The sequence below is a fragment of the Oreochromis aureus genome, linkage group 20, assembly GCF_013358895.1.
Source record: "Oreochromis aureus strain Israel breed Guangdong linkage group 20, ZZ_aureus, whole genome shotgun sequence".
NCBI classification, from domain to species: Eukaryota; Metazoa; Chordata; class Actinopteri; order Cichliformes; family Cichlidae; genus Oreochromis; species Oreochromis aureus.
Window position 1 is genome coordinate 7,658,810 of NC_052961.1, and position 23,836 is coordinate 7,682,645.

The following is a 23,836-nucleotide window of genomic DNA, read 5'->3' on the forward strand; positions in this document are numbered from 1 at the left end:
TAAAGCGCTCAGAACTTCATCCGTATTGTTTGGCTTCAAATCTGGGCCACATATGATAACAGAATTATCCCTCTCTACAGTAAGCGTGTGGAAACTCATGCAACGGTCTGTCATCTGAGGTCTGCAAGATGCAAAATAGCTTGTGGCTGTGGGTGTCTGATAGACCTCGGTTTCTTTTATGGTGCAGCTTCAACTCTACGCAGAGAGAGTGTGGGCATGTATCACTCTGACCCAAACACACTTTTAATGCTGACTGGTGCAGCAAAGTAGTTTGTGTATTGCAGCCGGTGCCTCTTTCACCACGAGTGCAGGTTATACTTTGGTGGACGTGGTGTCACCTGTGCATTTATATAATGCCTTTTCAGAAAGTTAATACACTTTGTGTGGCTGCGGAGGCTGAGCTTTTGTTAGAGTGTTTGAGCGGTCGGAGCCAATTAAACTGTTTTAAATGGGTTAACTTTTTCCACATTTCTTTACATTAATAAAATTCTTACTCTAGGTTGTGCAGGTCAAGTTGCTCCAGGATTACACATATATATATCTATAAAGGAACTTAATGTTAGGCCATCTGGAAAATACAGCTTTTAAAGAGGGTGAGTAAAACTTAAGCACTGCAAAGGGACACAATTCAGCTAATTGTAAACAGCTGCAGGTGATATCACCCTTCAGACTATAGACAAAGCAGGGGTAAAAAGTCCTACTGAAAAGCTCCCAATGTAAAAGAACACTGCAATCCAGTCTGTCCTACTGAGGAAAATATCAAGTCTCTGTTTTAACAATAAATGATACCAATTTACTCTGTCCTCAAGTGACAAATGGTTTTTTTGCAAACATTCAGGCTTTTGCACTGCAACATCCTACAGGCAGAAACCCCTACTGAAAAGCCCATTAGAATCAAATGAATGTCAAATTCTGCTAAGTGTTTGCACATGACAAACATCTAACATGGCTAATTGCAGATAAGTGTCAGGGTGAAATGTGTTTTGAGCCTAGGATGGTGCAAAATGGCGTTGTGTATTTCTGTTTTAGTATAGTAGTGATAAAGCCGAGGTTTGGAGCAAATGTGCCACGAGATTTCCTTTAGAAAGGCAGAAACGTTTGTCTGCATCTTCAGTGTTTGTCAGCGTTGAGTCATTGTGGTTGTTAGGGTCATTTAAGAAAGAGCAAAGTTAAACGCTTCTCATGTCTCATGACCGACATCTGCATTTCTTGTGAAAATAAAAAGAAAGGCACATACTGCACAGACTGTTTGTAACAAGAAAACAAGTCCTGGATTTATTTTCCTTACACATTCGGTGCATTATGAATTAGGGTGTCTGCAGGTTATGAAACAATTTATTCATTTCCCTTAAAAAGGCCTCAGAACCTGTTAAAATTTTTAAATTTTATTTACCAAGATCTTGATTTTTTTTTTCTCTTGCCTAAAGGCAACAGAGTTAGTTAAATTTTTTTATGTGTCAACTGTCAAGTGACATTACACATCCATACACTTCATGTGAGCCTGGTGTGATACTTGATTGTCTGCACACCAGCCTGTTCGGTGCTTTTTTTGATTTTGCTGCTGCCAGCTACAATAGCAGCTCATTAACTCATATATATGTAAGTATGTGTCACATCTTCCAAAACTTCACCTAAGTACTTTTAATTGGTTAATCCAGTTAAACATTATCTGAGTGTAGGCTACGCTTAGTGAATAATTATATATAGATGTGAAAATTGGATGTAAAAAGTCAATATGTTTGTTGTTTATTTAAATAAATTACAGACCTTATTAACTGTACTTGGAATTAGTTGGAAAAAAATCTTTTTTTTTTGCAATTAGTTGATTATTTGATGATCAGAAATAAACTATAATTATATTAATAAATTCGTTAAGCAAAACATTAAAAAAAATTCCCCTGCTGTGATTTTCAGCTGTTACTCTAATGCTATTTGAATTTTGAATAATTGATCACTTAACCAAAGCAGTTTAACAAATAGATTCACCGTCGTGCGCAGCCTTAGTCTGTCACAGTTTTTGTGTCTCAGCTGTAATGACTCCCCGTATTTCACATTGTGTTCCCGTGTCTGTTTGTGCTGGAGTTGTATAGCTTCAAGTGCTGTAGTAGTGTGACTGGGCACCATCTTGTGTCCTGAGCAATAGCAGCAGGCTGTTCCGTGGCAGCACACCAGCTGCCTGTAGTTTAGGGGAAGAGGCACTGGGCTGGCCTATCTCAGATTTGGGTCTCTGAGTTATTGACCCTCGTTGATAAACCCCTCTGAATGACACGGGCATAATTCAGCCTAAAAGTTTGCACTGTCACCGGGATGAGCTCACTGTCTTCGCTGAATATATGGGTGCAATTTTCGAAATAGGTTTATAGCAATTCTTGAGAGAGGAGGGCGAGATAGTGATATTACTGACTTTATCACTGCAGCTGAGCAGCATCTAGCACCTCGGTATCTCTCTATCCCTCCACTGTAGAGCGGTGAGGGATCACAAAGCACATACATTGTCTGTATTACTAAAGCAAAAAGAAAAAAATAAGAGTCCAGCTCCTAATGGGGGGGCAGGGAAATGATATGTCATTATAACAGTAATGCTCTATTATCCGCTCTTATCATACACTTACATGTTTTTTCTTCCCTCTGGTTGGGTTTTACATTTACTTTAGTTGTATCCTAACTCAATAAATGTTGCATTGTTTGTCTTCTTGCAAATGGATCTTGCTTAGTGGCTATCTGGATAAGCATGTGGTGTGTGGTGCGTTTTATCAGATGGACAATTTGCTTTGAATTAGTATTCAAGTGCAGTTTCTTATGTTGCCATTAAGGGCTCACTTTACTGATTTCCTTCTCAAGTGATATAATATGTGATCTAATGTGTAATTTAGGGACGTGATCAAATTTTGTTCAAACTTGTCTGATAGATGTGATTTTCAGTGTTCCGTCTCTATATTTATCCTAAAAATGACTTCTTGAAGTGAGTGAAATAGAATCACACTGAATGTAATTAAATAATGTGAGACTTGTTAAGCAATAGACAAAATAATGAGTCATTCTGTCTATAAACTGCACCTTTAATCCCATTTAATTTTTTTCCCCCTCCATCAGGCTGCATTCTTAATGTATTTTGTCAGTGTAATGTGAACAGCTCATTGTTGAAAATTCACCCAATCTCTTTTTTTCCTTCTTCCTTTTTTCGTTTCACGTGCGGAGACAGAACCTGAACCCATAAGAATCTAATATACTGAGCCCAGTATAGTGCATCCCATAAATTGATTTTGACCCAGCCTTTGAACAAAAGGAACACTGTTGCATTGCCATCCACGGCTGATGCCACTCCCTCTTTGGCTCACGCTGAATACTCTCCTTTAATAGTGTGATGGGTGGTAGCTGACTGAAAAAAGTGCCTTATTTAGTTGGTTGGGGAGAGGTAGGCAGAGCAGGGATGGGGTTTCTGTGACTGGCACCGATCAATCACTCTGTGAGGGGAAGCTAATGAAGCAGGCTATGGTTTATTAAAGGGTTAGCAGAGAAAAGATTACTGCAGGGCCCAGGCTTCCCAGAAGCCCAGTGAAGGAGGATACAGTGCACCGCTAATGGTTAGGGGCTAGCCGTAAAGCAATCAAGGTGTTTACTATAATCTGGCTCCTATTATGTGATCTATTATGTGGGTGTGAATAAAGACGGTGTTGAAATGTGTCTTTTGGTTGAAGTTGAAGACAAAGCAAACATTACAGCGCTAAAAATCTTGCTGTTTGCGATCGAATTGACATAATTTGGGGATGCCAGATTGCAAATTTATGGTATAGAAAACACAATCTTTCACAACATGTGACCTCTGCCAGTTTGCCGTTGTTTTGGCATTTGAAAATAGAGCCCTGATTTAAGGCAAACACTCGTCGGATGAAGTCAGTAAAATAACCTTATTCTGAAGAAATATGAGCACGGTGAAACCGAGGCACTCTCTCAGATAGTTTGAAAGACAAATGAGTAGCAGGGGAGTGAAAAATGCAAAGCAGATGTTTTTCTCACCGTTTTTAATGGCAGCAAGACATTACTGATGCCATTACAGAGACCTTTTATGGCTTCTTTTAATCCCCTGGCCTGCCTGAGGAAAGGAACCCCTTGTGGTGCAAAGTAGCCTCTTTACTTCAGAACGACAATTTGAACCCATTTCCAACTCACTTCCCTAATCTGCCACAGGGTTTTACATGGCTTCCTCTGTAATTATTCTGCTCTGAAATCAAAGGTAAAGAGGCATTAAAATGCACCTCCTAGGTAAACATATGCTGCTCATCATATAGGGCTTCACTCAAAAGTGTCTTCAGCAACAAATACTTCCAAAATCCCGCAGCTTTGTCTCCCTGCTGCAACTTATTTCGGTCATTTGGTTCACATTTTCAAAACAAAGCAATGCCTTATAATGAGATCCGATAACTGGCTTCTAACTTCGGTTCCACATTGGAGGGCTTGATTTACATAGAGTGTAGCGGCCGTTGTCTGCTTCGTGCATCAGGCCCAACCTGTAAAGCTCAGAGGACCACTTACGGGGGTCTGGTTAGGGGCTAAAAATGAGGAGGAGATGAACTATATGGCTCCGTCCCGCAGTCCAGCCGACAGTATATCAGCGGAATCGCAGCTGCATGGGTGTGTATGTGTGAACGCTCTGCCCATAAATATCTCCCCAACCCCAGCCCCAACCCACCCCAAAGGGGCCTCTCTGATGGTGATGGCGAAAGGATGTCGCTGTCTGGGTGATTGAGTGCTGCTGGTCCTGGCCCTGGGCACATCCCTGCGCTCTGAGCCCAAGTGGGAGGCCTACTGCTGAGCGCTGGCCTGAAGGGACTAGCCTGAAGGCGAGCAGCCGCACAGCAGCAGGATGTGCCTCTCCTTCTGTCTCTGACAGAAGAACACCAACTTGGTGTAACAGCTTCATTCGCTATTAATGGAACAGGCAGTGGAAAGTATTTAATTAGCCTGATGTTTTTAGTTTTAAAGTAATCTATCTATATGATGTATCTTATATTTATATATACATGTATAGCAGCCTTATCTGAACTTGCACCCCATCTCTCTAAGCCGTTGTCATCCTCGCTCACTCAGAAATCTGAAATAATCAAGGCGCAGTAATTAGCCTCACTTGCTGTATTGTAATTGGGGGCAGAAGGAGGTTGCTCATTCTATATTGTTAATTGTAGACTTTAATGTGCCCTCTTGTTTAATTTCTATATATGTACATATATATATGTATGTATGCTGGTTCCCATAGATGCCGCTGTTATTTTAATGCCGTGGCTCTTGTGCCTTTCATCAGTCATCAGAAGCTCCAGCGTTTTTGAGAGAGGGGAGAGTTCATTTTGGAAACCCACTGTCTATTCCCTTTTTGGGTTTCAGTGCCGTCAGCCTTCCCACTGCCTCCACCATGAGATCCTTGACACTGTCCAGGTCCGTCCTACTTGGCAAGAGGGAGAGCTACAGAGAAAGGCAGAGTTTATTTCCTGTTCTTGTGAATCATATATCAGTACAATTCCCCTCTGTGCTGTTTGGCAACGGCGGAATGACGGGTGTCATTTATCATACGGACTGAAAGAGGCTGTGGGAAAAGGGATTTGAATTCTTCTGGAAGTGTGTGGACTCTCCTTAGCGGTGAATCATTAAACGGAGGAGTTTTTCAACAGGGATATGAGTAACTCCTTTGCACAGCTACTTTGTTCCCCTGTTTCACTGGCTGGCTCAGTCATTAAAAGTCTCAAAAATAAGATTTACTGGTTTTATATAAATTGTGAAGGGACATGGCATTTAACTTGTAATTGGGGATTTTGTCCTGCTGAATCCATTAAGTCACTCTTCAGTCTTTGGTTTGATGCAGCTCTGTGCTCCCAGTTTGCAAGAATTATATTTAAGCTAATTTGAATTTACAAATTTGATTAGCACTGCATTTGTCAGCTTCTTGTTGTCCTGCTAAGTGATGACATTTTCATCTTCACCATACTGTTATTTTCTTCCTCCTTCAGGTTCTGTTGACTGGTATTTAAGATTGTGCTTTATAAACATTTTGTGTTCCTTTGGATTTTTCTCTTCACTTGTCAGGGACGGTTACTATTTCCCACATTTTGAGCTGGGTGATCAAAGAAAACGACTTTTGATAAGGCTGTCACCAGCTCTTCAGCTGCACTGGCAGAAATAAACGTGTCAAGCTTTAACTTATCCTCTGAAAAACATACTCCCAACCCCTGCTGCTCTAATTGAGTGTAACTCCCAGAAACCTGTGAACACACATGCAAAACTGAGCAGATCATAAATCAGGCTTCTATAGACAGCCACTGCCCCCCCATCCCTCCCCAAAGGAGCTACTGGTTTCCATAAGCTGCCCAGAAATCAACCTCTGCTTTATGATATTTTTGCACCCACCATTCTTACTTTTAGGTTGGATTTTTTTTTTTTTTTTGTTCTGAAAGTTAGTTGAAGTCCTCATCACATGAAAAGTGTCAATAAGATATTGTATAGGGAAATGGTTCTTGGTGTGTTTCAGCTGTCAGCAACTGTTAGCTGTCTCTCATGTGCAGATCACAAAGTTAAATGTGCTGTCAGCAAGTCCTCAGCTAGAAATAGACGTGTTGAGGTTAGCCTGAGAAGCACCGCCACCCCCTGCTGCCCAGTAGAATGTGGATCCATCAAACAACGTGAACACATATCAAATCTGAGTGTAGAGGTGTAATGAAGTACATTTTCAGGTTTCGAGGTGTTGGTATCTGCTATAAAACAAAATGATTCAAAGCTGCCTTTGGTCTGTCTTTGTGTAGACAAAGATAAACTCCATTTAAAAACACCTCTGATATCGATGCTATTTTGTAATCTTTACCTTTAAAGCTGCAGCTGTATTCAATGCAGAGGTCTGGACTGCCTTCCGCCTTGCGGAGGGTAATATTTTGATGTTTTCTGAACCCAAGCTCTGAGTGCATGACCCCTCCCAGAGGCCCCGAGTCCCGGGCCAATATCTTGACATGTTAGCCTGCCACCGCCTGCTAAAGAAGAGTGTAGATGCCCCTGAGGTAAATGAAAACATTTGGTTCTTGCCAGACCTGTTCACATCTCAGCTGGGCCACATGAGCTGGCAGGTGACGCGTGTACTGAGGAGAATCGGAGACCGCAGCGGTGGCCTACTTCTTTTCTTCCACACAGGCCGTCTAGGCCACAACCCAGAAACACAGATGAATATGTTCTTGGCTCAGAAAACACCCTGGTGAAACTGACAAAGACTGACCCGCATCCAGGTGAAATTCAGGCGCATTCTTAGCCTTTTTATGCTTGGGGATCTCTTTCATTCACCACAGTGCAGCACAGACCAGCACAGCGCTCGTCTGTTTTTGAATCCATCTTCTGGGTCAGTAGTTCCTCACCGTAGTGTCTCAAGTTGATAAAATCCCCTCGTTAGTGAATTTAGGGATTTATTTAGTGGCTGTGCATTCCTGATCATCCTCCTTTTTGTTCGGTAATTTTCAGAAATAGACTTGACATTGTGTCACCATCTCATATCAACAACTGCAATTACCACACAATCCACATTCAGGTCCCATGGGGGAGCGTGATTGCAATTAAAAGCATGGGGCAAATGTTAATTAAGTAAACTACTTCAAACTGGAAACAGCGACAGTTTTAAATGTTTTTACTTTTAACCTTGCGCTTCTTTTTCACTCCCGTTTATATTCAGAGCCCGGTGCAAATTAGAAATGAGACATAATTTCATTTTTTTAGTTTCCTTACATTCCAAGCTCTGAAATATTTTCTACATTTTTAATTGCAAATTTAAAATGAAATTAATCCTTTGCCACCTCAAGGTTGCTCGCGCTTCCAGTTGAAGCTTTTTCACAACATACTGCTGTTGGTTCATGTTGAAATGTTGTTCAGTTGACTTGAAGACTGGTGCTGGATAGCACTGCAGTTCACCGGGTTATTAAATCAGAGGGAATAACAGGCCAAGTTCTGGCCATTCTTGTGATTGATGAGCCAAGCTTTATTTGCTGAGGCGGTGTGTTTGTTCCTGTGTAATTGTCTACCAGATGGCTAAGCTAACTGTTCTTAAATGCCTTCAGACCTGCAGGGGTCCTGGGTCTTAACATTTCCCCTGCTAATGACATTATGCCTGCAAACATCTCATAGTTTTTCTTTTTTTTCCCTTAACTTTTCTGATCTCTAATGTGCAGGATCAAAATGACTTTGCGAGGCATTTAGCTCAAATTATTTCCTCTGTACAATTCTGTTTTTAATTTGTTCAAAGTAGATGTTTTCTAATCGCTCTGTTGGTAAACTCCTTTGCAAAAATGAGCCCACTCAAACTCGAAAGGAGACGAGAGGGCGAGAGAGAAGGAAGAGAGAAGGAGACGGAGAGAGAGAGAGAGAGAAGCAGGCCTCCACTTTACCTGTGAGGAGTCAGATTGGAGGAGAAAATGGATCTAGGTGGCAGTGCGAGTCATCAATCACAGCCCCTCAAGGGGAGCTGCAGCTAAAGCTGCTCTGAAGTGCTATCTGTCAGCTGCTCCGATCCAGCCGGGGGACCAGAAAGGGGCCGTATCGCCACCCATCAGCTCATACCCAGCACACAAGCGCCATGTAAACATGTGCAGGTGTGCCTGTCAGAATAACCCTTGTCCCAGTTCACAAGGTCATGCATATTTTCACAAACGGTCATCGTTAGGACGTATCCTCCTTCTTGGTGATTTTGGAAGAGATCTCCGCATGCTGCGCTTCCTCTAATAGATTTTTGATTGTTAACAGTGGTGGGTGGTTTATTGTAATTTAAAAATGAGCGTGCCGCTTTCCTCCGTCCCTCCCATTCCAATCCCGAATAAAGCCACCAAGCGCTTCTCAGCCGATGTCGAGCCGCGTATGTCGATACCTCTCAAGATGGATAGTTGTTCTGCATGCTTATTGATTCGGCACAGGCCAGAGATATAAGTATCATTTGTCATTTCTGGAATTATTTGGAGTCCTAGTTAAAACCCAGAGTGGGGGGAGATGGTCGTGCCTTGGGGGGGTTGGTAGTTGGTGGGGGAGCAGCGAGTTGTCTGGGCTTTGATGAATGACTGCATGGGTTTTTGGTTTTTACTGCGAGCGCCGGGGCCCTTTAGCTGCTATTTGCTTTCACTATGGTCCAAGAAAAACAATGCGATGGGTCCAAGGACTGAGCAGCATCGTCCTGTCATGTAGTGTAACGCAGCGAGCAGGGTGGTCCAGGCAGAAGAGTCAGGAGGAGGCTGGGCCTTGGACAGTGCATGCTGCTTTTCCAAAAGACCCAGTAGGTTATAAGCCTTCCTGCTGCTCTCTAGTCCCAGCTGCCGGCCTTGAAACACATGCAATGAATTTGAATATTTACTATTCAGAATTTACAGTGTAATGACAAACAGATCTCAGTCTTTAAAAAAACATACAATGGGGACGAGGAGGGATGTTATTTGGTAACAGTAGCCCCAGCTTATCCCCTGCGACTTTGATTATGTCCCATTTTAGGCAGCAGGCCAGCAGCAGAGCTGGCTTCATTACTGTATGGATCATCTTTTAAGACCGTTTAAGATCAGAGAGAGCTATCGGCCATTAATGACACAGACTCCAAGAAGTTCATTATGCTCAATCCATTTGATTCATTCAGCCGAACAGTCAGTTATCAGAAAAGTGGAGATTTATTTTCTTCTTTTGTAAATGTAATGAAATTGTTTCATTTCCATTTCGGAGCGCAACTTGAAAGTTGAGTCAGACTGTTTTGGAGTTTGGTGGAGGAAAAAGTGTTTAACAGAGGAACATGTTTAACAGCAACAAAAGAGGAGAGAAGAGAAACCCCCGACACATGAATGACAAGTAATTATTTCTCTTGTCCATCAAACTGTGTTTTGATGCAGGGATGCGATCAAACATGATATGAACAATCTCAAGCCTTCAAATGAAAATGATTCTCAAATCGTGCGAAGCCGGAGCGCGAGCTTTTGTGTTGAGCTGCTGCATGAATCATTCATAAACGTGCGCATATACATGAACACGCGCACTCAAGCGCACTGGGCAGGGCACCCTTTTCTGCTGGACCAATATTATTGCCACAGCTTTTCAATGTTAGATGACCATTGTGTATTCATTTCCATTTTGGCTTGCCAAAATGTCTTCTCACAGCAGGAGAGGGATAGAGAGGGAGAGAGTGACAGCTTTGTGTGTCTTTCAGTGTTTGCTGCTGAATATCCCTATATGCACTGGGCTGACCGGCTGCCCCCTGATCTCCCTGCGTAGCTTTCAAACGGGACAGCGGACTAGGCCAGCCGTGCCGTCTCTTCTCACACGGCCTCAGAAACACTCGTGATTATTAGCAGCTTTACAATGCGCTAACGTAAACTGGGTTATAATAAGCCTGAATAATTAACGACGATCGCGACGTTACGGTGTAGTTGTAAGTATTAATTTGTAGCAGGCACATGCTCGCTACAGTATGTCACGAAAGAGGGTATTTGCATTAGTGGGGCAGTCTTCTCCATTTTGTTTGCCAGAGCAGCGAGAGGACAGACAACAGGGGCCCGGCTTAATCCCTTTGGAGAACTAGTGCATGAATTGATATATCCTCCTCTCTCTCCGTCTCTCTCTCTCTGCCCCCCTCGCTAATGTCTTTCCTAGAACTTGAACAAACAGCCAGTGCGTGTAGAACACATAAGACAGATGTTTAGGATTACTTTCACCTCATTGCTCTATTGTGTGCACTTTAAGGGAGCTCAGCTGATGTGGAATGCCACTCATTCAGGCTCTCTGCTCTTACAGGGCTCCTCCTGCTTATCAAAGTGCCATCTGCACTCAAGACAGAGCTACACAATGTTTAAGAGTGGGATGTTGGGAAGATGGATTCAGTGTTTTGGGGTAATAAGACTCTTTTATACGCTAAAACCAACACAGTAGCAGCGTATGTAATTACTGGTGTTTAGCTTTAGTCCATTTTTGTCTTTTGAGAAACACGGCCGTTTGGTGGGGGTGCCGGATAAGAACCCTCTTTCTCCCCCACATCCCCCTCATCTCAGTGTGTGTTTACAGATGTAGAAACAAATGGGCCAGACACATATTGATATTTGTTGAGGGGTGACATTATCTTTTAGCAGAGCACTTATCTAATCTGGCTGCTGTGGGAAGCTGGAGGAAGTGGCTATGGGACGGGGGCCGGGGATGCTGCATCTTTAATTACCATTGATATCGCAATAGAGAAAAGAGGGGTAGAGGAGCATAGCCGGGGGGAGGCTGGGTGAGGGGGAGCTGAGAGAGGGAGAAGACCCGTGTTCACTTTTTAATTAAGGCTCCGTAGTGTAACTCGTCAATGTACATTATTGGAAGAATGAACGTCAATGCCATTGCTTTTTCTCCCCCTCCTTTATCTCTGTCAATGATTCAAAGACATGATTTATGGTTCGTCTCCGTCTTTCAGGATCATCCATCAAGCGCTGGCTCTGCCGCAGCGCCACCCGTTGTAAATCATTCTGAAAGCCTGTCACTCATTTCCATTAACCGTTCCTCTGTCGCTCTGGTCTCCGCCTCCCTCAACCTCCTTTTTTTTCCTCCCCCTTTTCCCACTCCTTTCTCCTCCCCCCTCGGTGCACAACCTACAGCCACGCAGGGTATCAGTTCCGTGCCGCTGCTTCGTCCGCCTACCTTCTTTTCAATAAATTAACCACTTTCTCCCATGCAATGAATAAAAAGGCTCTGCACTCGTCTTGCAGTCGGCACCTACTCCTCCTCCATTATAGCCGAACACCTTAGAAATGTCATGCCGCTGACTCGTAGGCTAAATGAGGATATAGCGCAGAGAAAATATTTTTGTTGCACCGACTTTTCCGGTGGCAATATTTGAACAGCTTTGATATGTTTGCAGTGTTTTATCAATGAACGTATATTGCGCACGTATAGGGCGCTGCGCCTGGCTTTATTATGTTTCCTTCATCGTGGATGAATTTGCCATTTATGCTTTCATTCGGAAAAGTCTTACAGTTAATGGAAACAATATTATGTCTGTAATTATTTCGTGCACTAAAAGCACCCCTAGTCCAGCTATTAAAATGCTGTTGGTTTTCTGTAAATCCTACCAGTAGCTTAATTCAGGCACTCTCACAATGACTGTAGTCTTTAACCAGTTTTTATAGAAACAGGTCTTATGAACAGAAATAATTGGCTCAATGGAGTGACTGTCAATCTCTTACAATGGTTGATGTGCCTGCTCTGGGGAGCCCAATTCACTGGCTTCTTTTTTCATTCTAATCAACATCTAGATATCAACACAGCAGAATACCCACAAACAGCAGAAAGCCTGTTTTGAGGGGAAACTTTCAACTATTGGGTGCCAACACATTTCACTATTTGGGCAGCCATTGTTCTCCGAATGGGCTGTCAAAGTGACAATGCGCACCAGGCAAATCCAGAAGTTTGCACTTTTCAGAAAACAGCGGGCCCTAATCATTTTGTGGAGGACACTTGACAACAAATTTGCCATTAAAATGAATCTGAATAGGAGGGAGCGGGCTGTTTTGAAGCGTTTCTGCCTCTCTTACTGCTGCTTGTCTTGTCCCACGGAGCTCCAGGTTTGGCTGCCTTGCTTCTCTCCCTTTATGCTTGCCATGAAGCAGCCTTTGGTCCCACTAGAAACTGACAGTACCATGCTTCAGCTGCAAATTCACTCTGTAGCCTCATTGTATTTAATGAAGGGAAAAAGTGGCAATCTACTATTAATGAACTTGGAATGTAAAAAAATGCCTCCCTTTGCTGAAAACGGCATAAAACTGCTTGTACAAGGAAAGCTTTGGCTGGAGCCCATCCAGAATCTAATGAAAGATCTATACAGGGACAGAGCGGGCGGGAGGAGTTAGTGAAATGCAGATTGTTTTAATAGAATACACACAGTCTCTTCCAGCTGCACTATCAGATTCATCAAGGCCTGACCTTGATGGAGGGCTGTTGCTGTTTGGGAGGGCCAGTGTTTAGGGTTCATGCAAAGTTTATGATGCGGGGACTGTATGCGCTGTATATACATCTACTGCTCTCGAGGGAAAACTAAATGGAACAGCGTCCAAAAAGACTTGCCACTGGCTTTTGATGCTGTAGTATTATGTTATGAAATAACGCATCCCAGATCACAAGGAAATAAAAGTTCAATTCAATAATAAGGATAATTGCATCCTGGATGTTGCCACTCAGATGCAAAATAACAAAATGCTTCTAAAACATCAGAAAATGATTGAATTGGAATTGAAAACCTCTTTATTTAGTCAGGCTAGTGAGCATGAAAAACAAACAGCACGTTAGGTGACTGCAGGCCATCATACCTTTCACTCAGTATCTCATAAAACTCGAACAAAGGCCTTATGTGTTCAAGGCAGTGGTCCTTTAAACGATGGCCCACTTTCCTCCCCGCTGCCACGCAAACATTCCTGACTGACATTCAATCAGGGAAATTTGAACCGAAGCAAGATGGTCTTTTATTAGTACCGCCCTGTTTGCTCGACTGGTCAGCTCCAATATGCGAAGCGGTTTGAGTGGCGTACTGTAAGATGATGGGTTCACTCTCTGATAAGGGTGAATGAGGGGTAAACTGCTATTCTGCAGAAAGGAACCATCAGACCTCATCATGTCGCTCCTGGAGAGCCGTGTCACGGGCTCTTCAGAAACCAAGTGACAGAGCGGCGCGAGGCTGCTCCCCTCCCGCTAGTGGAAAACACACTGGAGCTGAAGCAGCCCCGCTTCTGCTCCACCAACTGGAACTTTATCAGTTAGGGCAGAGAAGATCATCCATAATCTGGCAAATATACGCAGAGGCTTTTAAGCCTCTTCAATTGTAAGCTTATACATGTTCTTGAATTTTTTATATATACCTGTTAGCGAGAGACTGCGGATTTTGGTTGTGCTGCTAGCTACAAAAAATACCTCATTACGGTTTATTCAGCAGCCAGTAATTTAAAGCATTAACTCGCCTTTTTTCCAGCTCTTCTTAATTACAGCTAGCCAAGTAAATGTTATGGATTTTTAAAAATCTGCCCCCTCGTTTTAATGAAATTCAGTCGTTTTAGTGGAGGAAGAGCCATTCACATAATTTACTTAAGAAAATGTATCGATGCTGTGGCACAAAATACGACATATGTGAAAAATAGAAAGCTCAGCGTTAGAGATTTATATGTTTTTGGATTATTCTTAAATGCATTTAGATACACAGTGTGAGTACAGTTCATACTGAACCAGAGACCAGTGGAAAGCTGTGTTAAACAGATTTGGATCAATGCTTATTAGCAGTTCATTAGAACTGGTAATATTGAAGAGACTGAAAACTATTTCCAAAATTCAGGCTACCTGACACATTCAAAATTCCCGTTGTTATCATATGCGCATACAGCACCTGGCTTTGTGCCGTCAGGGTTTAAAAAATCCTACGAGACAGGAAGGAAACATTATATGTATAATTGTCTCCTCTGGTGCTGACAGGGGACCCTTTGGTGAGACGCAACACCAGGCAGCATCATATAATGTGGCGGCTGTGGCACGTTCAAAGCGATGACTTGGGTGCTGGAGTGCAGATTGCAATGCTCTCCCACCGCTCACTTCCAATTAGGCAGCGGGCCGACTGATGCATCTCAGAGCAGAAGCTTCTAGTAGGCATCAAAAGGAGCAGTGACTTCATGTTGAGAAGGGGCTCCTGGAGTTAGACATTGCAATCTGATGTGGCTCAGTAAATACCATGATTAGCATCCATGCAACATGCAGGAACAGACTTTTACTAACTCCCACATTTGTGTCATTACATAAAAACGTCCCATAACTCAAACTAAACATGCTCGAAAGCTGTGCGACTTGTGCGCGTGAGTGTGTGTGTGTTTATTAGCGATTGTGCATTCCAAAGTTCTCTGTGTTTTTAGTTAACAGAATGTTGGTTGTGAAAACATTTTTGATTAATTGCCATAATTATTGTGATCATTTTTGCCCAAATGAACAGCCAGATGGCAGGATATGGTGTCATATTTGCGATCCTATCATATTAATCTGGCTCCGGGTCCATCTGAGCACATTGTGCCATTTGTTGTGTTCACAATCTGTCCTCAAGTTGTCCGTGTCTTTTTTGAGCTTCCAGTTTTTATTTGATTATATTAGACTATTAAATATTAAAGTTGAGGGTGGATGAAAGCAAGGCATTTATCTGCATGAATAGCTTGTGTTTAGTGAAGTACGTAATGCGCTTTAAGTTACATCTCCTTCATGCATACAAAAATTAACAACAGTGTTTCTGTCTCATGGATTTCTAGACAAAGCCTGAGAAAGATCCAGCAAAACTGCTTTGCAGGGACTCGTGGCTGCTTTTAAAACATTATCTAGTCTTTTATATTTTTTGCAGTATTCTTAATAACCGTTTGCAGCTAAATACAACACGATAAGGACTCGGTCTGTCTGCACAGTTTCCAAGTCTGTTAACTGCATCATTGGAATCATTTAACACAAAAGTGCTCAAACTAAATAATAGGTCAGACAGGATCTAATGGCACTTTCTGATTTAAAAGCAACTCAAAAATTGTTTCATTCTGTGATATCAATTAACCTCCAGACAAATTTTGTCAAAGGGAGCAGGCTGCGTGTGATTGTTCTCTCTTTACTCTGCAGTGTCCTTGGGCTCGGGGAGACTGTTTCCTGACAGGGAACAATGAAGAGAGAGGTGTTTACAGATCTTTACAGATGGCTTCGGGGCTCAGAATTAGGTCTTCGCCGTTTCTCATGTGATTCAGTTCAGAATTAACTTCAGATGTGTCATCAGGACTATCATCAGGATGTCTGACAATGTATCTGTTTGATCTTGACGTGCACTTCTCACCGAGTTTGTCAGATATCACTGTCAAATATTAAACCTTGTGGCATGTGCGCGTCTCATTCTAATGATAGCTCACTGAAGAAATCGCATCGTGGTGACTTTTATAAACACATCATGCTGTTTCCAACATTGACAAAGGAGAAAAAACTTCACAACTTTGTTTGCAATTATGTTTTGTACAGCAAGTACTTTCTGAGTGACATTTCCCACCTATTTATAACAACAGATGAGCAGACGGTGACTAAGTGCTGCGCAACGTAAAGCTGCAGTTAACTGGGTACATTGCTTAGATGTGAGTGAAAGCACAAAGTGGAAACAGATACATAGTACTACATTTACAGACAACCCGGAGAGAAGCTTCAGTCCTGACCTGCGTTGTTACTGTGTGCTCTGCCTATCCAGCAGGCCTCTCTCTATCTCCTTCTCTCTCTTTCCTTTTTTTTTCTCTTCACGTGGCATAAATCCGGGAGATGAAAATGTCATGGAGCAGGTTCATTTTGCAAAGAGGTTTTGATTGCCATGCGCGTGTAATTGATTGTTCCAAGGACAGGGGGAAATCTAGAAATGTCATAACAGTCCTGCTTAGGTTGGTCCCACCGCTATGCAATCAATGAGAAGTAAAAAGAGATATTGATTTGCGAGCAGCAAAAACTGTAGCTTGAGACAACCGGGGAGCACTGGGGAAAGTGGCGCAGACGTGCAGACCTGTCACTGGCACCTATGAATTACCCAATCTTCTCTGAAGATAGTGTTACCTCGGATACTCACAAAGTCCTGCGATGGGTATTGCAGCTGTCCATTAGCTAAGCTCCTCAGGCTGCTAACTCTCTGTGGCTTGTCAGATTAATGAAGGAAATGTTGACCTTCCAAGGGATAAATGTTGATGTTCTCACCATTACAAAAGTTTCTCCTGGCATGTTAATATCGGAAACAGAATGCCCTTTTACAGCTGTCACATACATTTCTACAATGACTGACGCATTTTGAATAGACTCACTTCCTCTGGGAGAGGGGATTTTGCTCGATGAAGATACTAATGCTGAAAGTTGAGTTGTAAATATAATCTCATGTACGCTTTTAACACCGGCCCTGTTGGACAGCATGCCACCATGAAGGTAGCAGTAAATATAATCTATTATTTTCTGTGCAGTTAGCTGTTTTTCTCTGGATGTATGGGGAAAAAGCTTTTGGCTCAGAAACAGGCTGCCGCTTCTGTAAATCCCAGCCTCGCTATGCCAAGAGTCTGTTCTAACGGATAAAGGTTATAAACACTTCAACCGTCTGATTTATGATGGACACCTCAGGTTTTTTGACCTTTGCATATCTCTGTCTGAAGATATAAATTTGTAGTGACACAGATTGGAGGCTTTACAGCAGTTTATGACATGCTAAATCTCAAGCAAGGCATGCCAGCCTCTTGTTTTCTAAGGCTAGCTGAGTTGCCTCGTTCGGACTCTGAGACAACATTTTCAAAGCCAGCATTTCTTATTCTTTCTGATTTATGAAAAAACAAGAAGAACTAGAAATAGCTGTTCGCTATTGTTTTACAAGATGATACACAACTTAGTGCTTATGCTTTGAACAATGCTGCTTTATGAAGCATATCACTTGACAAACATGTTTGTCACAATACAATGATCACTCTCGTAGGTGTTTGGTTGTTTTCCCATTGTCCTTGAGTGTGCTCTTGGATTACAGAGTAATGCAGCTTGGCATGGCAGCAGTTCTGTGGTAGATCAAGAGCTGGCAAAGCACAGTTACAAATGGTGTGAGAAGCGGAGTTAGACATGTGGGTATCTTGGAATGATCCCCTCTAGAAGGTTAATTGGTGCCTCAGGATGTCTGCTACTCGGGGCATCTGATAGAAAGGCGTACAACAGCAGGAAGGGCAGCTGTTAATCTCTGTCAATTTCATCCTCAAATACTAAGATGAGGACAAACATTCACATTAAAGTCGGTACAGCTTCGTCGTATTTCCAGGAACCCAGTGTTTATCCCTTCTTTGTCAAATGCACAATTATTTTACTAAGAGGGCAGTAAATTTCTAGGCACAGGAGATATGCAGAAAATGGCCTGCACTGTAAATTATGGTCTGATCAAGGAGTGAACAATTTTCCTTTAACCACCACCAGACTGGAAAATACTGTTCCCCCCACTTTGGTGTACATTCTCACTATACTTTCAGCTTTAGTGATGACTTTGAAGAGAGATGACATCAACTGGCTGCTTGTCAAAGCCATTGGTGTTCTCCTTCACTGTGAATACTATATATAAGACTATAAATAAAACATACCTCTGTGCTCTTGACAACTCTCTCCCTTAGCATCAAGGGTGTTTCGGAGGCCATCACAGACCTCGGCTGGCCAATCAAAACATTTCTCTTGCGGTAGATCAAGGTCACAGCACATTGGGGCTCTTGAGTGTGTGTGTGTGTGTACAGGCTCTTGTTCGCCAGGCCCTGTGCTCGATGTTTGTTTTGAAAGTCCGAATCCCATCTCCATCTCCATCCATTAGCTAGCAAGCAGTTCATCTCCGGGGTTTCTCTTGAGGCACTTGTGAAATATTGATAATAAAAAAGTCTTACTTTCAGAAGGCAGAGAAGACGAAGACATTCTATGGGCTGCCCAGTGTGGGACTTCTGAGTGCTCGGCTTCAGTCATCCCCTCATGGAGTGCCCCTTTATTCAGAAGAGAAATATTAACCACATGAAATGCATAAGTGCCTGGACAGGGCTGTTATGTCCTATTCATATTTAACTCGGAGCACATCTGCCGCGTCTCTCCCAAAATGCACATTTTCCAGCACGACTACGAGGCGGAAAATATCTCAGATGTGTGACAACTCTGACAAACTGCATTTACTGCAGGATGTCTTCAACAGATATGCAAACTTTGTTTGCGATATTGTTGGCGTGGGTTGCCGGGTAGTTAGATTTAAAATAATCGGAAACAGTTATTGTCAGAAAGGTTGTAATAATCTTCTGTAGCCGTCTTCATATGCCACGCAGACCCTGCAGCCACGGCTCTGTGCTGAGTCAGAGTTTCCACTAATTGGATGATGGGAAATGTGTCAATTAGAAATACTGTTGTTTAATTATCTGTTAATTGAAGCAATAATGTTTGTGCTCTATGAGTTGAGAGAATGAACAGGTGAATAATGAAAGAAGTAATTGCTGTTTATGAGACTGTCAGGGAAAATATAATGACTTGACAGATTGCCAGTAATCTTTTGAAATTTTGTATAATTGTCTGGTTTTAGCACTGATAATTGAATCACTTTTCCACCAGCGTGATCAACATTTGCATCGGGACCAGCGTCGTATTTACAATATATTTTTATTTTTGCTATCAACAAAATCGGTTGCCCGATGTTAAATTACAGAATGCTGAAAGAATATTCCGAATATTCTCATTTTTCTCAGCCATGGCTTTTAATTTATTTCTAAATCACTGAGGGATGTTATAATATCTCAGTTTATGTTAAGCCATTCCTCACAAGTGGCTTCGGGGAGTCTAAGATGTTATCCAGAACAGCAGGCTTACATTTTCATTGCAGTTTTGAGGCATCTATAATCACCGTGGAATAGGTCATTTGCAATAACGCTCAACAAGCCCCAGAAGAATCAATTTCCTTTTGTCACTCAGTGGCCAATGATTGTTGTAAACATCTCAACTTGAGGCCAGGGAAAGCTTGGACACAGCACTAAGTCAATGGCCTGTCGTGAATCAAATGGTGCTGTTACACCAGCAGCAGTCTGTTAGCAGAAACATTATGTCCACCTATACTCAGCAGCCTCCCAAGGCACAAGGCAATCGCCATTATGCTTTCTGGAATGACTTTTGCTTTCACTGTATAGATTGTTTAGAAATTATAAATTAGGAAAACTGTTGTTTCACAGTGTGTTTTTAATGTTATACGCTATCTCTCTTGCTTTTTTAGTGTACGTGCCCGATGAAGATGCCGCTCTTCAGGATTCCATCGCTGAAGAAGACGGAGATAACGACACTCAGACTGAAGAGGAATGCTCAGAGAAGACCAGCCCCAAAGTGTCTGAGGACAGAGAGCTCGACAACAAGAGCACTAACACTTACAGCAACCAGAACTCTCCCATTAGTGTCCTTTCCAATCAAGAGGCAGAGTTGGAATCGCGCCTTAGCGACAGCAGTGACAGGCTCTCAGACTTCAAAACCTCATCGCCACCTGAGAGTCAGCGAGATGAAGAAAGCAGCAGCTCCAAGCATAAAGAAGAGACGGGCAGCAGCTTGGAGAAAATGAGGGCGGCCTATGCAAACTTTCTCGCGGATTCTTATTGGACGGGGATAGGAATGGACTTGAAAATTGGCAAAAACACCAGCAAAGCCAACTGTGACAGCACCAATGGAAGCACCAAGAGTGAGTTTGACTGGCACCAGGACGCGCTCTCTAAGACCTTGCAGCAGACACTCTCCCCAAAGCCTGCAACCAAACCCAACCTCTTTAGCTCTGTGCACCTCTATAGGCAAACCACCAAACCCTGTGGCTCGGTGTTCACGGGAGCCAGCCGATTTCGCTGCAAGGACTGCAGCGCTGCTTATGACACTCTGGTTGAGCTGACAGTTCACATGAACAAGAGCGGGCACTACCAAGACAACAACCACAGCAAACAGAGTAATTCCTCTGCCTCGTCCTCCAAATCTAGGAAACGAAACTTGCAAGACATGGAAGGGAAGGAGGATGCGCAGAAAGTTTTGAAGTGCATGTTTTGTGGCCATTCTTTTGACTCGCTCCAGGATTTGAGTGTCCATATGATTAAAACTAAGCATTACCAAAAAGTGCCTTTAAAAGAGCCAATCCCAGTAATCACACCCAAATTACTGGCACCAGCAAAGAAACGGGCTTTCGAAACAACGAGGCCCTGCTCCCCTGACTCCACGACTGGTGTGTCTGGCTACACTGAGGCACAACGAGCTGCCAGCATTGCAAACGCCAACAACAATCGATATGGATATCAGAATGGAGCGAGTTACACCTGGCAGTTTGAGACGTGCAAATCTCAGATTCTGAAATGCATGGAGTGTGGAAGCTCCCATGACACCCTTCAGCAACTGACCACACATATGATGGTTACTGGACACTTCATCAAAGTTACAAACTCAGCTTCTAAAAAGGGTAAACAGTTAGCCCTTGACCCCTTGGCCATAGAGAAGATCCAGGGTTTGGCTGAGCCTGCTGTCAGTGACACTGAAGGAGAAAAAGTGTCTCCAAAAAATCCTTCCCCAGGGAACGGTGAGAAGGATAGCCAGGGGGAAGGTACTTCAGACAAAATGGAAGAAAGTGATACTAAAGATGACAAGCAAGAGAGCGAGGATCAAAAGGCCGGCAATGGGACTTTTAAGTACCCTTATCTACGTGAGGAGGATCTTGAACAGGACTCAGGTGGAGGAGGGGACATTCTTAAATCTTTAGCCAACACAGTGGCCTCTGCCATAAATAAAGCTCAAACAGGGACACCGAGCTGGAGTGCCTACCCAAGCATTCATGCTGCCTATCAGCTCTCTGGCATCATCAAAAGCGCCCCTCTCTCAGCATCTCCACCTACTCAGCTAAAGCAGACGTTCAACCACAAGCTGAGACCGATTGCCCCAAAGGGGAAGTTATACCACAGTGCTGTGGGAGTTGAGGCTCCCCAGGGACAGCATCAGACTGTGGACATCAAAAAAGAAAAGGTTGGCATTAGCGATGGTAAAGAAAGTCAGAATATTAAGTTTGATCTGGTGGAGAATGATGACAGCGATTGTCAGGACGATTCCTCTTCCTCTTCAAAGCTTGATGCAGACTGTGTGAATGAAGGGAGTGAAGCGATCAAAGGAAAGTTGAGCCCAGATTTCTCCGACAGAGGCAAGACACCGAGCCCCACTGCCAGCAATGGACGCAGCACTGCTTCAGAGCCTCTCAGTGACACTCCGGATATACTTGGCATAAACCCTCTTAGTGCACTGCAGTCAGTTCTGAACAATCATCTGGGGAAAGCAAATAAGCCCAATAACTCAAGAGTAGATAAACTATCGGCTCACACACAGTCTATGTTTGCTGACATTAATCGTAGCAGCGAGAAGTCGGCTTTAATGCTCGGAAATCCTGTAAGAAATAAGCGCGATAACACCTTTCTCTTTGTTAGCGATGACCAGCCAATAGATCTGACGAAATCTAAACACAACAAGGCGAGCTCCCTGCTAGTGCAGCCCTCCGCACCGATGCCACAGAAATATGCTCTGTCTGATATCGCCGATATGGTTAAAGTGCTTCCGAAAGCCACCACTCCAAAACCATCAATACCATCAAGGATTCCATCTATGAAACTGGAATCGGATGTCAGGCGCTTCGAAGATGTCTCAGCGGAGGTGTACTCCGTCCACAAGCGTAAAGGTAGACAGTCAAACTGGAATCCGCGCCATCTTCTCATCCTGCAAGCTCAGTTTGCCTCCAGCCTCTTCCAGACCTCTGAAGGAAAGTATTTGCTCTCGGACCTCGGCCCTCAGGAACGGATGCACATCTCTAAATTCACTGGCCTGTCCATGACTACCATAAGCCATTGGTTAGCAAATGTAAAGTACCAGCTGCGGAAAACGGGAGGGACCAAATTCCTGAAGAACATGGACACGGGCCACCCAGTCTTCTACTGCAATGACTGCGCTTCCCAGTTTAGGTCACCCACCACATTCATTTCCCATCTGGAATCCCATCTCGGGTTCCAAATCAAAGACATGTGCAAAATGCCGGTAGAGCACCAGACGAAGGTAGAGGAGCCAGAACTGTCGAAGGCCCTCAGCGTCAGAGCCACAGAGGCTCTAGTCGCAGAGGAGGACATTGACTCAAAATTCAAATGTAAGCTCTGCTGTCGGACATTTGCAAGTAATCATGCAGTCAAACTCCATTTGAGTAAAACTCACAGCAAATCCCCTGACAACCATTCACAATATGTGGAAATGGACAAGGAGTAGTTTTTCATATTACCATCACCTTTTTTTTTCCTTTTCTTGCCTTTTTATTTCAATACACGGGTCAGATAATTCAACCATTTTTCAATTATCATTGTGTAGTGTGCATTGTAACGACTTAAAAAAAAAATTAATGGATTACAGCAAAGACACACTGGTTAGAATTTGTGTAAGGAAACACTAAGAGATACTTTTGCACCCTGCTCAAATGCATCACCAGTAATGAAATGTATTACTGCTTGAAGAAACATTATTGCTGATGTTTGCATGCAATAGCCCTGGCTATGACTACTATTTATTTGTATGATATGTCAAGTTTCAATTGTATTTCAAAGACAAAATAATGACCTAACTGTACTTTACAACCTCTGTGATACAGTCCAGCCGCACAGACGTGCAGCTGTTGAAGCAGGTAGCCTGATAACGCGACCACACTCATGCAGACCTGTACAGTGTATTGCTATGTAAAGATGTTTCGTGTTGCAACGATAGACGAGGGGGGGAAAAAAGCACTTTAATAAAAATTTAATCACCAGTTTAGACTCGGATCCTGTACATGACTCAAAAATAAATTAGACAGTTTCAGAATGAGGCTCTTTCACATGTAAATATATTTTAGAAGAAAAAAAAACGTGTGTTTCATGCAACAAGGATAACAAAAAGGCAGATGATACCTGTGATACCTGCACCTTTTTTTACTTATTCAAATAAAGAGTTAACATTTGATAATGCCTTGTATTTTTTGGCTCCCTTTTTAATTTGATTATTTTCCTACTTTTGCACAGAATAATCAGCTGATATGATTCACAATAATAATATAATTCATTTACAATATAGCCTTTCCGGTTATTCACACTGTATCAGCTGAATGTGTGGACCTGTAAAATACTGTGAAACATAAACTGAAATCTTTGCAGGCCACACAGAACCTATACACGACAAAGAACAACATCACGACACTATAGAGCACGCCACACTCATTTGTTACCTTATGACTTTTAGATACACTTCAAAGATCTTG

The 23,836-nt window shown here is 42.9% G+C and overlaps 1 protein-coding gene across 5 annotated transcripts in view; it reads left to right on the forward strand.

The window, feature by feature from the left end:
* The window catches only part of LOC116322028 (teashirt homolog 2), a 111,824-nt gene extending 88,283 nt beyond the window's left edge, over positions 1-23,541 (forward strand). For all 5 annotated transcript variants that reach the window (XM_039604284.1, XM_039604286.1, XM_039604285.1 and 2 more), the window contains one exon: positions 19,778-23,541. In XM_039604284.1, coding sequence (XP_039460218.1) covers positions 19,778-22,818 — 3,041 coding nt within the window. In that variant the 3' untranslated portion in view covers positions 22,819-23,541. The remainder of the gene's footprint in view (positions 1-19,777) is intronic.
* Positions 23,542-23,836: the final 295 nt, after the last annotated feature.